Source organism: Argentina anserina, chromosome 4 (genome assembly GCF_933775445.1).
Source record: "Argentina anserina chromosome 4, drPotAnse1.1, whole genome shotgun sequence".
NCBI lineage: Eukaryota > Viridiplantae > Streptophyta > Magnoliopsida > Rosales > Rosaceae > Argentina > Argentina anserina.
The window spans coordinates 25504064-25521144 of record NC_065875.1 but is presented as its reverse complement, the minus strand read 5'-3'; the positions used below and the strand labels follow the sequence as shown (position 1 = coordinate 25521144).

Sequence of the window (17081 nt, the reverse complement as noted above, 5' to 3'; positions counted from 1 at the left end):
TAACCCATGCTAGTAAACTTGATGCCAACAGAACATCTTGCAGATAGAAACAGTTGTGGAAGTAGGAAATGAACACCCTTTGTATTATTTTATGATTATTAAGAGCTTGGGAAAGATATCTCCAAAGACAAATGAAAAGAGTTTCTTGGAAAAAATCAAACCCATTTCTTTTTCCGTTGGTGCCTCCACCTTTGGTAAACCTTTTTCCTTTGAAACCCTACCATTTGCTCACATGGATTGAGCTCACGCAATGATACCAGTCTAAAAAAATAAAGAAGATTCCGAGCAAAACTCTTTGAACTTTGGTCACATGCATATGGAAATTGGAATCTCAAAGGTAACACCCAAATATACTAAAGAGTTTTGAGTAATACAAAAGGAAGTGGCACGACCATTTCTTAAATATTAGGAAATGGGACGATGATGATAATTATCTCGTTGATGTCAATCGACTATTTGTAAGGTACGTTGTTGCATGTGTTTTTGATTAAAAATATATATATGCAGTTTCTTTAAAAGAAAGAAAAACTCGAAAATGAAATTTTTGTAACATTAGTTTTGCAGATTTTGATTGATCAGAACCTAGAGAACGCAACAATTTTCATATCTCATAACGTTGTAATTTCACAATCTAATTTTCTTGCTTAAAAGAAAAAGGAAAGAAATTTATTGAAAGAGTGTTTCTTTTTGGGCATGTAAAGAAGCGTTTCTTTTTCCTCGTTTTCCTTTTGGCTTTTTGCTCACGTAGGCTTTGTGTGAAGCTTCATGTCTCGTTCTCAGGCACACACAAATCAAATGTATGGTACTCTGGTTAGCCATGGCATGTATGGTCATTACATATATATGGGAATGATGACATATACATGGGTTGATGGCAGCTCATGACCTAGAATGGAATGTTATAGTATACCGAAAATTCCTTAATTGTAATAATTTTAACTGTGGCTTCCACCTAGCAACTAGGTAAAAATTAACATTCACCAGTACTTTTTGTCTCTTTCAACTCCATTGAGGAACTAATATAATAGCTCGATCATCCGCATATAAAAGTCACTTATTGGAAAAACATCTACCGTATCTGCTCTCTTAATCCAGAGTGGTAAACTCACTCATCCACCATTTTTTGAACAAAAAAAAAATCAAAGTTTATGAGTAATCTTTAAGAGCCTGTATTCTTGTAGCATAAACATTTCCATTTAACTTGGAAATTTTGTAATGTTTTGTCTCTATGTGCTTCTGCTAAAAGGCTAATCAAACCAAAAGTGATTGGTTAAAGGGTCGGACAACCTTTGTTCAGGAATTGTGTAATTGACAAGTTATTTGATTTAATGTAAGGGATACACTGAATATCTGGCTAGGATATCAAGTACTAATTATTCATTGTATTAGAAATGCAAGTACTCCTGAGTACTTATTCTCATGTGGGAATACTTAGCTAGTGACACATTTATCACCATTATCGGTATGTAATTTTGTGAATGTCTATATAATATAAATGAAATCCGACAACCAACATAACTAAATTATACACTTGACGAGTGTTGAGAAACCGGAGGATCACATCAAAAGCTAGGAGAGGGTTGTTTACTTGGTTATTAGAAGAGAACACACTTAAACCAATCCTTATGATATTTTGAGTAAAATCAAAGTAATTGTGCATTGAATATATTGAAAATAACTTCTCTAAATCCCAAAAGAGCACCATTCTGAGTTGCATTTTTCTTGACTTCTTCATTAGGTAAAGTAAAAGATCATATCCCATCAGCTATACCAAGAAAAGATGAAAGCCATATTGGTTTCCTTTTCCCCTTTAACTACAAAAGTAAAAAAAAAAGGTAAAAATGAAAGAGAGGACAAAAAAAAAGCAAGGGCTTAATTTGTTTGGATATTAATGTGAGTTTGGTGCCTTTGTCTTGTGGGCAGATGGGTAGTACTATATTAGAGAGGGCACGTCTGCAATGTCCCCAATGGCCATTAACCATGGGTACGGTGGTACCTTCCCTTCCCCACAACACCCATCCACTATTATACAGATGAAAATAGAGCAAGAGAGGCTATGGCATTGCCTGGCTAGTCCTCAACAAATACTATTTACTAATTTAGGGACAGACAATTTTTGGGTGAGGACAAGGAGCCTTTAAGCCACTTCTGCCCTCTGTGATCGTCGCACAGTGGCCTTCAGTCTAGTCCCAGCCCCGTACCCTCTCCACCTCCACCTCTGCTGCTCACAACTCAGACCACTCTGCCTTTCCTTCAGTAACAGTGCCTCTGTTCGTCGCAGCTTATAGCAAAGGACATCCATATAGGACAACCCCGGGACAGCTTAGTTGTCGATGTCCTATTGGCTCTTGTTTGACTGCATTCATTTCTGAGGTTGGTTTGTGACTTTGTGCACCGACCCGACCCGACCGGACGTAACCCGAACCAGCCGGGCCGTCCAAGCCGGTGAAATGGAGGAGGAGATCGATCAGGGGATTTACTGTGGGAATCTGGTGTGTCAAGTCCTACTGTGTGCACGGACCCTAAAACTAGTGAACAATTTTTGCGTGTGGAATCACTTCGATCGGTATTTACTGCTACATGGTTGTTCTATAAAAGATTTACCACGACTGTAGAGGTGATTTCTTGTCATAACACAATCAAATAGTCTGTGTCTTCGTTTAAAAATTAAATGGAAAAGACATATCTTGTGATCATTTTTAGCACTCATTAGTTGAGGAACAAAGAGTAACGATTAGCAGAAATCATGAACATAACAAGAGCCACACTGAAAAACATGAACTTACTAATGGACAGTTGGAAATACAAAAACTCGGATACACCAAGACGCAAGATAATCGTCATTAACGAGCTAAGAGACTCAAAATCCAACAATCTACTAATAAAGTTGATACGATTGCTTCGGGTTCCCAACTATGTAGCGACTCTGAAGGCATGAAGGAAAGATGATTGCTCGAGTCAACTGCGCCTCATTGATAGTGAATATCCAACTCTACAACCTCTTTCATGTACATATATGAAGTAACCTCAATTCTAATTTGAAGATAAATATGAAAGAAACAATCTAAATTCCTTGGGGCCAGTCTAGTTGATTAGGAAGGCAATTTATGGGAATGATTAGACCACACAATTTATGTACAGATAATTAATTGTCATAATATTGACTTGTAGATGTGTGTAGTTGAGTAGAAGCAACTCCAGGCAACTTTTAAACCAATTTAATAAGCTCTGTAACTTGGCATAGATGTGGAATGAAATGAATTGAATTGACTAACGGGTAAAATTTGAGTTGTGTTTGCTTGATCAATTGCGTGCATTGATTTTACCTATAATGCTTCCTTTTGAGAGCAAATTGTGGATGACATAGCTGCTATATTATAGTGTGACTTTCCAAACCCTTTACAAAAAAATATATTATAGTGTGACTTGGACACAAGACTTTAACAGCCTTGCAAATACATTATAATTGAAATAATTAGGAATCTTGGATACAAGTGAATGGGTGAGAATTCAAAATGGTACTCACCTAAGTTGTATAACATAGTACCTAAATGCTTTGTTATGAAATATTGGGAATCATACAAATACAGGCCAGAAAATAATCAATCAAACCAAACCAAACCAATATGCTCACAAAATTGACCACAACCCATAACTAAAATAATCCCCATTGTTCATTTTTATATTCCAATGAACAACTCCATAACAATATCTTTCTAAACAAACTTCTGTTCAAGAATCTTTCCAGATCATATAATTCTATGTTAATTTTTGACTCCATGACCATGTGTTGAAATGTTGAGTATTTGATGAGGTATGACATGTCTAGTTGCACATCAAAACCTCACACCATCATCAATTTTCCCCATTTTTGGTGCCTTCAATAGATGTTGAGTGCTTAACAGCTTATCCTCATCTTCCAACTTGCCTATTATAAACCAAAAACAGACAGCAATGGCTACAAAGAAACAAAATCAGACACAATTGCTAGGCTTTCAGATATAAAATCACAAGGCTCTATGCTCAAATTGACATTTAACCATCATCATAATATCCCATTACAATAACTCATATCAAAAGCATTGATAAACAGTTCGATACATAACACTATTAGCTTGACTGACACACAGAACAAAATTAACCCCATTTCTTTGTCTATTCTCTCTGCCTAGCTAACACTTCTCTTCTGATTCTGTCGCTGATGCATTCATCATCACATTCACATAATTGAGCAAGCATTTGGGTTCTCATCACTGAATATCTGAGGTGCATGAAGTTGATTCCCCATGTAGATCATTGGTGGTGGATAGTCATACCCATAGACAACACCATAAGGAGGAACCTGCCCAAACCCGGGCTGCCCTGCCGGAAAATCCATCTTGTCCAATTTCCCACCTCCGCCGCCACCGCCACCGGCATTACCACCTTCCCCTCCTCCTTCCTCCTTGTTCTTCTTCTTACCACCTCCCCCATTCTCGCCGCCTTCCCCTTTCTCCTTGTTGTCCTTGTCCTTCTTGGGTGGCACAATCTCCACATTCCTCTTCAGCCTCACTTTGAGACTCTCAGCCACTGCCTTCATGTCCATTGTTCCTTTCACAGTCACCAGCTCCTTCTCCTTGTCAATGTTTATGTCATGGAACCCTGCCACACCAAAACCAAAACCCAAAACATCAACACACACGAATTCACCACCACAAAACGCCGCAGTTTCAAAGTAAAACAAATCAACCTCACCTTTCGTCTTGGTGACCGTCTTGTAAATCTTATCAATGCAGCCCTGGCAATGCGTATTAAGCTTGAACACCGCCGTCGTCACCGGAGGCTACACAAACAGAGGAATAAAATATTAATCAAATTGAGGTAAGTAATACGATGCGAACAACAAGACAAGCGCACGTTAGCAAAAATGAGGACCAGTCTCTCACTCACCTCTTTGGGTTTCTTGTCGTCCTTGACTGCTGCTTTCTCAGGCTGCTTCTTGTTGCTGTTGTCCTCTTTCGAATTCTCCTTCTCCTTCTCCTTTTTGGGTTGCGGCGAGATCAGGTCCACCTTCTTCTTCAGCTTTCCGGCCAGCTTCTCCCGGAGCTTTGATGGGTCCACTTTCCCGACCACAGTCAGCTTGTGGGCTCCTGTTTCCGGCTTCACTGAGTCCACCCCTGAAACAACAATGAACCAAAGTTAAAACCGAATCTGGGAGACTGGGTTCGGATGAGATTCAACATTTCAACTCAAAAACCAAAAACAGAGCATTTCCTCTGGAGTATACTCTGTTTTTTTTTTCATGCAAAACTAACCAAAAACGTTTGCAAAGTACAAAAAGCAAAACCCAGAAACAGTTTTAGAGACAGTTTGGGGAAGAAAGCGCATTGAATGAACATTATGAAAGCAGAGGGAGTGGGTCTCAGTGAACCCAGATAAGGAAAGCACTAAATGAACAGGCTTTACGATATTGGGAAGTTATTCGAGGCTAAAAATAACACAAAAATCAAAACTTGTAAAGGAAATTATAGAGTTGAAGTGGGTTTTAGAGTAGTAGTGGAGGAAGGAGCATTATACCATCAAAGGCTTTGATGGTTTTGACGATTTTGGAAGTGCAGCCGTCACAGTGCATGTCAATCTTCAAGACCACAGTGATGGGGTTGTTGTCCTCCTTCTTCTTCTGCTCGGCGCCGTCGCCGCCTTTCTTGTCGTCCCCGCCGCCGGCGTTCTTCTTCTGCATGCACTCGCCCAACAACCCATTAGTACTCAACACATGACAAAATTCAGTGAGAGATTATTTGTTTAATCCGAGAGAGAGAGAGAGAGAGAGAGAGAGAGAGAGAGAGACTCACAGCGCCCATGGTGAGTTTGTGGGTTGGTTTTTTGGGAGTGGAAACCGGAGAGAGTTGTGAGAGGAGAAAATGGTGTGTGTGTGGGGAGGACGTAAGTGGGTGGTTCAGTTTTATGGGGATGGAGGTGGGCGGGGCAGTTTGGTCATTTTCAAGTGTGATGATGGTGGATGTGATGTATCATCACTATCATGTATGATTATGAGGATGATGAAGGAGGTGATGTGATGTGATGTGATGTGATGTGGGAAGAGAGGGGTTGCTGTGTGCGCGTGAACGTTGAGTGTCGTTAAACTCGGCTGTTGATAATTTTCATTCACAAAACAAAAGGGATATTTTGAGCAATTTGGTTGTAGACTGTATCATCCCGACCCTCAATCTAAGGAACCAAGTAACTGTGAAATTAGGGAGTTGCTATGCTCATCAGACCATATGTATATATACAGTAATTGATTAGATTTGGCACGAAAAGAGATTGTGTATGAAGGGCCATAAATTGGATGGCATTGTCACTGGCGCTTTCTTTGGTAGAGTGAATAACCAACAAGTGCAGACATTAGGAATGTCCATAGTACCTGCATAAATCAGAGATAAATTAGCAGCTCTAGTAGAATTTTCACAGTTGAAGGTATTGGAAATACCGTATTAATTGTATGCCACTGCTCAAGTCTTCTAATCCTTGACTGCATATCTTCAATAACGTCAACTGGAGAAACCTCCCTAATTGGTGAAGATTCTGAAGCTGTACTACTGCCCTGTTTGTCGCACAAAATAAATTCCAGTAAAAATTAGAAAGCAGCATTCACCATGTCTTTTTTGTCTTAGATGCAACTATTAAACATCAAGGTCAATGCAGATGGTATTTGTATCGAATTATTGAAACATATAATACCTGAGACTGGATGAGCTCCACAAGTTCCTGCAATCTTGCAGCTTGAAGGGTGTGAATGCCACCTGCGCCTCTTCCTGCTGCTGGTAATCTTTCGAGAACTATTTGAAGATAACTCTACAACAAAAATAAGACCAACTCTTGTGTCAGGAATTTGGCATCAGATTATGAGTTGGAACTGGAGCCAGCACGAACAGAGAAACAATGTAGCACAAGTAAAGGTAAAAACCTTGGTGGTATATGAACCATCCAGTTTAAGCAATGACCCTGCAGCTGCCACGGCATCTTTATCAACCCCCTTGATTTGCAGGTAAGGGTTTGGAGCATCTTGTAGATGATCAACCTCGATCAAAATCTAAATAGGCAGTCAAAATTTATCATGAATAAGGCACTTTCAACATCAAATGACACTATAACTTCCAATTTCTTGGAAGTCATGAAGTTAGTAGAATGACAGAGTATACCAACTCAGACAATAAAATTTAGACATTCAGGAGAATGATAAGAATTTCCTTTCAGATATGTCAGGGTCAGACTAAAATCATTTGAATACTAGTTGGCAGCTTCGGAAAACAAGAACAGATTTTAAGGTGCAAGATTGCATCTAAAAGCGCAGACTATAAGTACTCAGCAGCAAGCTCGAGTTCAGGACATATTCGAGGTACAAAATGAAAGCAAGAAGTTTACCATAAATTCAAAAAAAATTGGTAATTAATATGTTTACAAGAAAAACAAGCTTTATCTGACCTTTCCATCCTGGTAAATGAAAGCAGATGCTTCAATGTAGGCTACAGCTTGATACCTGACATCACAGAAAGATGTTTCGATTTAACCCTATTTGTTATATATGTTGTTCACTATAAGGTGAATAAAGAGGAAATGAGTTTATCTAATAATAAAATTGAAACTCATCGGAAAATATTGCTGAACGTAACAGAAACTTTTGTACATTGAATATGTAACTTACCCAAGGTTGAGAAGTCCAGACACTGTACTTATGCTTATATCAAAGTCCACTTTAGGTTGGATGATGAAATTCCCTTCTCGTATAGGCTAAGCAAACAAAAATGAATGGAGCGTTCCCTCTGGTTAAACAAGAGAACTATATATACATTATAAGATAACTATATATACATTACAAACCTCCCGTATCAACAATGCAAATCTGCCCTCACATATTCTGACCCGAATGCAGTCACCCTCTGTTAACTGCTTATTGGTAGGAAGTCCAGGAAGTTTCAAGTATAAATCAATGAAATTTTGCACAGAGCTGCAGAACTTTACAGGATCCAGTATTTTCAAAATATCTTGATAAGCCACCTATTACAAATGGAAATAGCAAAAGAATTTAGACAAAATCACATCTTATGATTCCATGATGAAGACAGAAAAATCTCACTCTTACTTGCTTGTTACTCTTCAATAAAAACAATGAGCTCTCCGGAGAAAGCACAGGATCAAAGTCATTTCGAATTTTGAGCTGCATTCAGATAGCCCGAAATAAAGTAAGTTTGGTGGCACATGGACCAGTGTGGATGGGTTCCAATGTGCAAACTGGAAAATTTGCGTACACAAATGCATCATGATTTCATTGACAAAGAAAATGGTCTCATGATTTCTTATTATGAGTAAAGCAGCAATATTTTCCATTGGAAAAACCATATGATTATACATAATACACATGTAGTTTTCTCCTCATATCAAATAAGATATTTCAGACCTTCAAAATCTCTAATTAGGCTTGGTTAGAACGGAATGAACTACAATAACTTAGCAATCTCTTGCTCTGTTTTCTTGGACACGTCACAAATCAGTTCATTGTTTGTTTTTTCAATATATGAAACAGGAGAACAATAAAATATAATCAACAAATAGATAAATTCTTAAGAAGTTTGAAGGGTACTAACATGTGCATGAACCAAATGGGGTTCAATGAACTGTTGGAACATTGGAAACACTGTCATCATGATCTCATCCTGGGACATGAAACATCCCACTTTACTTTTATCCCTTTGAACTCTAGAAATGAGATGCGAATGGACTCCTCCAACCTGATAATTAAAACCAGAAGAACATATACTTCATTTCCTCTCTTTCTCATAAAGTACCTGAAACTGCTTATAATCCCAAAGAATAGATAGCAGGTATACTTACGACAGCAACCCACAAGTCAAGAGATTTTCGGATATCTGGATGCAGAGCATAAACTCCTTCGAAAATGATCTGCCAGTACAAAGACAACATAAATTTCACTTAGTTGATTATTTTAATAGCATAGCAGGGACGAATTAGATATTATTACACAAGGAGCAAGCGAAGCTGTGGGAGCCAAGTAAATATGTCCGGTAACTGACCACTCCACAATCTTCAGAAACTTCCAGTTCCTTGAACCCACTGCGAGCCCCAGTTTCCAAATCAAATGTAGGTACTTTTGTCCTTTGACCATTCCTTATGTCACTAATGTTCTGCAGATGGTAATAAGGATATTATGTCATGTTACAGAAAGCAAACAATAAGCTAAAAGGACATTTGGCAATTGTAATCGAACAGAATGGCACAATCTAGAAATTTTTTTTTTTAAATCTTTCTAAAAAGTTCTGAGAATCATGAGGACATTTTAACATATATAATCAGAAAAATCGAATTTGAGGGTTCATGGGGCAAACATTTTAAAGTTTTTTCTTGGTTAGATTGAATTGGCTAGCATACCCTATATGATTGAACTGGCTGCCCATCTCATGTAGTTTCAGTTTAGAACTTAGAAAATATACAAAAGGACAAATTTAGTCAAAGAAAAAAAAATTGGACAACATGAAAGCCTTACTTTCGAAAGTAAAGATAGATCAAGTGAGCTGAAGTCATCATACTTGAAATCCTTCACTTGTTCAGATTTATAATATCTTTCAAGGGAAACAACTTCACAACCAACTATATTGGCCATTTTATGAGCCAAACTAGTCTTTCCAGAACCACTTGGACCCCCTACAAGAACAATATCGGCAACATAATAACATGATTCAAGCTCAAATAATTTCAGATGCGAAAGATAATACTATACGGTAGGGGGTCAACAATCATTTAAAGGAAAATCAAGAACTACATATGTCAAAACATAATAAGTACACATATCCATGAATGCATAGTTAAGTAGGGTCATTACTCATTACAAATGGGGCACAACTAATTTAATCTATAGCTCTGGTAAGCTGAATGCTTGATAACAAGGTAGATTCAAGGACAAGAATAACAAGGATCAGTAATTATATCTATCCTCTTTTTCCAACAAATTTTTTTTTTAAATAACTTCATATACCATGGTCCATTACAAAATCATTAAATTTGTGTGCAAAAAAGCATGACACGTGAAGTTCCAAGTTAAAATCAGACACCTATATTTGGTTTAATCTGCACAACTGGCACAAGTAGAAACTTTTTTTTTAAAGAAGAAACAAAGAAGCACAATTTTGAAATTCAGCCCAGGAAGATACGCCAAGTCGCCAACAAAGCTGTTGAAAAGAAGATTGCTTCATAAAACATAACAAAAAGCTTACCATTGTAGATAAAAGACTAGAATAGACAATCACGTATTTAATCAACTGAATTTACAGACGTCAATAAGAATACTAAAACTATATGCTAAAGGCCTATAGCTGACAAAAAAAAAAACAAGAACATGAGAAAGAGAGAGTTGACTAAAGCCTGTATTACCGATTCCAACTATAACAGGAAAACCGTTATTTTCCAATAGTGCCTGCAAAAAAAAAAACTAACATAATTGGCATGAAGTTAAACATACTAATAGCAGTTTTAATATTTCTATCACAATAATTATGTTCATTTTCTTCAATAAATATCTTGAACCATAAGTTTTCATAATGGGAGTCGCCAAAGCGATTTCTTATATAGTGACAAAAAGACAAATTCCTTATTAACATAAATCCTTACCTGTATCGCCTGCACAGAAAGTAGCAATCCCCTATCTAAGTCATATGAATCAGGCATTGGCGCCAGTTTCATGCCATCCCTGAAAGAGGAAGGATCTGTGGTTGCTTTATGAAAGCGGTCTAGATTCGTTCAGTAACAGCACATCCAGTATATAAATACTTACAAAAGAAAAGATATACACCCCTAAGTCAGAGTAACTTACCTATGGTTGAGCTATCAGCTTGCGAAGGATCTGATGAGATGAAATGCCAGGTGGCCACTACGGGATCCATTGTAGATTTTGTTGGAGATCTAGTCCATGGCTGAGATAGATCCTCTAGCCTAGTAACAAGGTTTGGAGGAACACGAATGGGTTTTGGTGCAACAATCATTCTGTCCTGATTACTGGTCACAGGTGTATTTGACAAAAGTGGTGGTGTATTAAGGCGAGGTACGCCTGCAAGAGAAACAAAAATCATCTACATTCCTCAATTTATTTACAGACTTTTAATCATATATTTACACATGTTGCACGCGCATATGTATTTATCGAGAGAGGGGTGGGGGTGGGGAAGATTCCAACCTTTGCTCTCAAGAATCATTTCCAGATATGATTTAGTGATCCAAGGCTCACTGATACCCATCTTCAATGCTTCTGTTCCAACGGTCTGCAAAAATAATGATAGCCTTAGTTATGAAAAAATGACAAGTCATTCAATTTCTGAAACCTACATTTCCTACCTTGGAGAACAAGTAGTAAAAGATCTTATTCCGAAACCTATTTGCAAAGATAAGTCTTATTTTATATTCTATACTCATCAACACATAATTTTGTTTGTTATTACGTATCTATTTTCCTTTTTGTGACCAGAATCATTTTCATTACTTAATTCTAGTAGATTAAGATTTAAAAATTAATAATTGTAGGTGATACCCTCTGTATTAGCATTAATTGGACAAACCCTATGCTGAAGGGGAAGAATGCGGAATGTAGAGTTCTTACTTTTCTATCTGTGCCCCTCAGCACCATGAATGTCTCACCAAGACTATCAATGGTTTCAAGGGATAATGAAACACTGCCAGTATTGACCGATTTAGATGCTCTTTTATAGCTAACAACCACAGCGTATCCCAAAGCCAGTAATCCGCCTAATGTCATCCTTCCAACCTGCTTCCAAGGTTAAAGCGAAGAAAATAGGCTAGAGTCACTTAGCATCAAGAAATCTTATATAAAGAGTAAGCATTTACTCAAACTTCATATCTAAAGATGCATCTTCTGTAAATGATTAAACATACAAATTGAGGACTGAAATTTGCAGTGATAAAAAGCCACATATAGAAGGTTTCTGAAATAATTGTTTCACACAAAGACCATAGAGGAAACCTACCGAAGAAACTCATATGGCTCTAGTTCTAGTTCGGGCATGCATATGTGCTATGAAGAGATTCAGGACTTTCATACTAGAAATGTGTGCCATAAGATTGTCTAATTCTCTTTGTTTTACAATTGCACACTATCATGGTCAAATTACTCTTTTATTATAACAGTATTACTAAATAATTTCCAAACTAAATTAGCATTCATTTATACAGAGCCAGAAGTGAAGCTCTCATGCAGAGTAGTTGAACATATTTAAAGAAACAGACTATCAAATACTACTGATAATTTCACATAGCTGATCAGAAGGGTAGCAAAAGAACCATTCATCAAGCATGTAGATATGACAAGGTTTTTACCAGTCAATCTACGAAAATACTTCTTACCTCAAACTCTGCTTTTGGCCTGATAATGAAATTTTTGTCAACAATCCTCTGGTCCCCAAGTGACAGATAATATCTTATACCAGATTGACGCACCTTGATCCAATCATTTATCCGTGCTTCTTCGCTTGCCGAAGGAGGCCTAAGATACATCTCAATGAAACTGAAAGAGAGATAAATTAGGTCTACTTTCATCTGAGCTATAACTGAAGAAGAAGTAATCTGCTTAATCATAAGAGATATGAGATAGACAAAAATTACACGTCCCACAAGACTCACTTATCGATTTGAGCAGCATTTTCTTGAAAGGCAGTAGTGAAATGTCCCTCTGCTGCCTGTAATATTATTTGAAAGTTTAGCTAACATGAGAGGATGAATAATACACTTTCTTGAGTGATAAATTTCAGAAAAAAGGAGCTTTAAAAGAAGAATAATATTGCAGTTGACAGCGGAATTACTTAGAGAACTTGAAGGAGCATAAATGAGGAAGGAACAACTCCAATAAATAACTATTAGATAAAGATCCATTGACCATAAAATGTAACATATGCAGACCTCACTTTGACATTTCAGCTTGTAGATTGCCTCCCTAAATGACGAGACAAAGCTGTTGTTAATCCTAATCTGCAAATTATATGAAAGACAGTGAGAACTAACAGTGAAATATCAAAGACAAGATCAGTCAGACACCAACCTGTGCGTGATGAAGGTCTGGTTCAATGTGCTTCCTAAACAAGGGGAAAATGCTGTCTATAAGGTAATCCAGGGAGCAAGAATCTCCAATATCATAACGTACTTTAGAGAGAAGGCTGAAATGAACACCGCCAACCTGATATAAAATAAATACATACCAAATATCATGTCAAATTTCTGGTATACCAATAACTTATCCAATTACAAAATCTAAGGAAAACATAGGAAAGATTAGATTACCACTGCAACTCGAATATCCAGCAAAGAGCGTAACTTTGCATGCAACGCATAGGTGCCATCAACTATTACCTACAAATAAAGTGAAGATATGATCTAAAAGATCAAGGTATATATAAAAATAAATTTTTGTTTTATATTCTTACCACTCCAGAAGAAGCACTCTGTATTGTTGTTGAACCAATGCGTTTCTTTTGTTGATAGTCAAAAACTGGAACCAATGTATCTTCACCCTTTGTCAAGTCCTATTTTCAGCATAAAAGCCTGATGCTAAGTTCATAGATATAATAAGAACAATCCTTACAGATAAATATGGTCATTATTGCTAATGGTCGCATAGAACAAATGTGATGATGTGATTGCTCGGCAGAAAGGTGGATTTGAACATAGAAAATAAGTGCAGTTTGACACAAGACATAATATATATACTAGTAATATCTGCTCTAATTATCAACACGGTTAATGTGCTAGTGAAATTTCATGGATATGGTCAAGTTTCTTAGCATGAATAGTTAAAGCATTTAAAGCTGATTAACAGTTATTTATATCTAGCGAAATTGTTCAGGCATTAAGCATGATTCAAGACCATCAAAGTAGTATGAAACAGAGCCAAAAGCAAAAAAATGGATGCAAGCAAACCTCAAGGTTTCGGACCAGCAAGTCAAAATTTATTGTACCAAGATCATTTCCTTCATCAATCCCATCACGATAGTTCTCCATTGACACAACAGTACAACCAATAACAGATGCCACCTTTTCTGCTAAGCTTCAGAGGGCATCAGAAAAAAAAAAGATTAATAATTGAACAAACAGATGCAGTAAATGTTTTTCGCTTAGAGAAATCTAAACACCTACCTTGTTTTACCAGAACCGCTTGGACCGCCAATGCCGACTGTAACAAGGCCCTCCTTTTTCTCTCTAAGCTCTTGGATAGATTTCACCAACAAATAATACCCCCGATCGAAGGACTGCACATTCCAGCCCCATAGTATTTTCAAGATGAAGATAAGAAAGAACAATTCACTTTTAACGAGATTACTAGAACATTTCAACTATACATGTTTATCTATGCATATACATAGCGACATATAGCAAAAGGTATCTACATTTTCATCGAAGAACACATTCAGAAACGAACAGATGATCCACATTTCCTCACAAACAATATCAAAATGGTGTCAGTTCCACAATTCTTACTTCCTAAACCATAAAGCACCAAAATTGCAGGCAGCAAAAGAAAACCTCAACACAGAAAACATCTCACTAATCCCAATTCCAAGCAAAACCCAATACTGAAAACTCAAAAACAAAGCTAACAAACACAGAAAGACACAATTTTGACAAGTAAAACCAAAACCCAACAAACCAAAACAAAGACAGGAGCTTTGATAGGTACCACATGGAGAGAAAGTGACTGGAGAATAGAGGAAGACGAAGACGAAGTCGAGGGTTGCTGCTGGAAATAGTCACGGCCTCCTTCTTGGAAAACTCGCTGCACAATTTCATCATCCATTTTGGCTTTTGGGGTTGCACCCAGAAACTGAAATTGGATGCCCCAAATAGTACTGGGTCTGTTTCACCTTCAACTCCACCAACCTATATGTTTGCTTGGATTGTTGGGTTTTGCTTTTGTTGGAGTGCAGAGGAATCTCTCTCCTCCGATTAAAGATGAGAGAGAAAGAGAGAATCTTTATTCAGTTTCTTTGTAAAGATGCGCTTTTTAAGACATATGAAACTGAATATTTCTGATGTGGATGCGTTGATGATGATGGAGGTTACAACTTACAACTCCCTCTGAGCTTTGCTTCTGCTTGCACACTTCTCTATGCTTTTCCCCTCCCGCTTGTTTTTCTTCCTTTTTCTTTTTCCATCTAATTTTCTATATTGTTTCTAGGAAATTATAATTTTCTACTGTTTGTTTTTGCTTGTATCTCAAAGTCTAATGAAGATGTTTTCGTTTCATGATTTTTCATCTGATGAAAGGAAGATACTGTTAGGACTTAGGACTAATGTGATGGTCCATGCAGTTTAGGGAAGGGAGACCCCCTTTAGAACTTATATTCTATCCAGAAGTCTTTGGTACATGCATGAATTGAGTGTTTGGTAGGTTACAGTATTACAAATGAAGTTTTCTGATTTAGGTTACACTTGATTATGTTAGGGCGATCTTCTCATAAGAAGATTATGTTGGGGCAAATTTTTTAACTCAACGGTCTCTTTTCAGCCCAAATGCCGGATGACAGTACCGGATTCAGGATTTAGCAAAAGGGTGGGCTTGAATTTTTTATATTGAGCACATTAGTAATAAAATATAGGACATGCACTGTCAATATATAACTAAAACATATTAAATATCCACTATAATGAAATGAAAAACATAAAAAGAAAGAGTATAAAAGAAAAATAAATACATAAATATTTGTGAAAAAATACTTTAGACAAAAAAATGTATGCTCTAAAGACAATATAGAAATTCAAAATACACATACGGAACACACACGGCCCAATTTGAGCCAAAAGTAGACTCATTCTGGAAACAATTATGAAGTAAAAGATAAAAAAAATGGTAGGTATGACTCGAACTTAGGTCGTCTTGGACTTGGAGCTAGTTACAACAGATCAAGCCTGCAACACTACCAAATATATATGCAACACGTTAGCTATTTTTTTTTAAACAATCTTGGTTGGGCTTCAACCGTAGTTCCGCGCCTGCCTAATGAAATTGATAATTTGGCATCAATTTTGATGACGCTTCATAAAATAACGTCGTATCTTAGCACTAAAAAAAACTCTATTACACTGCTTTTTTATATGATATGCTTTAAAGTTTAGATTAATTAAAAATTAAACAAGTGTCAATAACAACACAAAAACACACCATAAACTATTACTCAAGTTTGAGTGTGCTTAAGGCCTATAATTGTCACAACCCCGAATTTTCAAATGATAAAAATTCGAATTTGAAGCCATGAAAACTCTAAAACAAACTCAAATATATTGAAATCATCTTATAGTAACGGTGTATCGAAACTGAGTTCACAGTACGACTCAGTCGACTTTAATAATACATAACCAATTTATATCTCAAGTATTATAACAATTGAAAATGTAAAATTCACTCAATCTTCACCTCAAATAAAATAAAGAAATCTTCAACAATCTTCAGAGTAAGTCATCCAAGTCTGTTAATCCCCACCTGCATAACTATCCCCTACACCATCGAATTGGTGCACTGAGATTGTAAACACAAACCCGGAAAGCTTTTAAGGCCGTATAAGTAAACCAACATTATAACATACATTGCATACAAATGAAATATAACATATAACATTTTAAGACATGTGTACTCATGAGACACTGAACAACCCATCTAGTTACCCAATATTATATAAAAATATGTGTACACATGAGACATTTGACAACTCATCTGTTACCCAATATCATTTTAAAACATGTGTAACTCATCTGTTACCCAATATCATTTTAAAACATGTGTAACTCATCTGTTACCCAATATCATTTTAAAACATGGGTACGCATGAGACCTAGGCAACCCATTTGTTATCCCTCATGCAGTACACCGGCAGATATACTAGAGCTCTAACTGATCGTAACCGACACCCGGTCAAGGCTTGGTTCCGATTTAATGCCAACAACGTATGAAGACCATAAAACTTTTTAACAAGACTCAATGTTAAAACCACGTACAATATAACAATCTACACATGTTTATGTACTACCACCAATCG

General features: G+C 36.8%; 2 protein-coding genes across 3 annotated transcripts; both read right to left on the bottom strand.

Annotated features, from left to right (window-relative positions):
- Window positions 1-4002: 4002 nt before the first annotated feature.
- On the bottom strand, window positions 4003-5973 carry LOC126790920 (heavy metal-associated isoprenylated plant protein 3). The gene is made up of 5 exons (XM_050517298.1): window positions 5832-5973; window positions 5557-5713; window positions 4930-5156; window positions 4735-4822; window positions 4003-4641 (listed from the first exon to the last, which is right to left on the bottom strand). Exons 1-5 carry the CDS (start codon window positions 5838-5840, stop codon window positions 4220-4222), a joined length of 903 nt encoding a protein of 300 aa, XP_050373255.1. The 5' UTR covers window positions 5841-5973; the 3' UTR covers window positions 4003-4219.
- Window positions 5974-6262: 289 nt separating this feature from the next.
- On the bottom strand, window positions 6263-15186 carry LOC126790911 (uncharacterized). Of its 2 annotated transcripts, none has more exons than XM_050517286.1 (26): window positions 14729-15186; window positions 14188-14300; window positions 13972-14098; window positions 13479-13577; window positions 13336-13404; window positions 13097-13231; window positions 12958-13026; window positions 12682-12737; window positions 12406-12565; window positions 11645-11812; window positions 11225-11309; window positions 10865-11098; window positions 10663-10766; window positions 10426-10468; window positions 9542-9699; window positions 9072-9182; window positions 8872-8940; window positions 8625-8768; window positions 8123-8197; window positions 7861-8037; window positions 7685-7770; window positions 7465-7519; window positions 6947-7072; window positions 6721-6834; window positions 6470-6583; window positions 6263-6403 (listed from the first exon to the last, which is right to left on the bottom strand). In XM_050517286.1, the coding sequence occupies exons 1-26, from the start codon at window positions 14843-14845 to the stop codon at window positions 6338-6340; spliced, it is 2874 nt and encodes a 957-aa protein (XP_050373243.1). In that variant the 5' UTR covers window positions 14846-15186; the 3' UTR covers window positions 6263-6337. The 2 variants fall into 2 exon arrangements, with proteins under 2 accessions (XP_050373243.1, XP_050373244.1); XM_050517287.1 differs by having other exon boundaries at window positions 10663-10757; window positions 11645-11809; window positions 14729-15185.
- Window positions 15187-17081: the final 1895 nt, after the last annotated feature.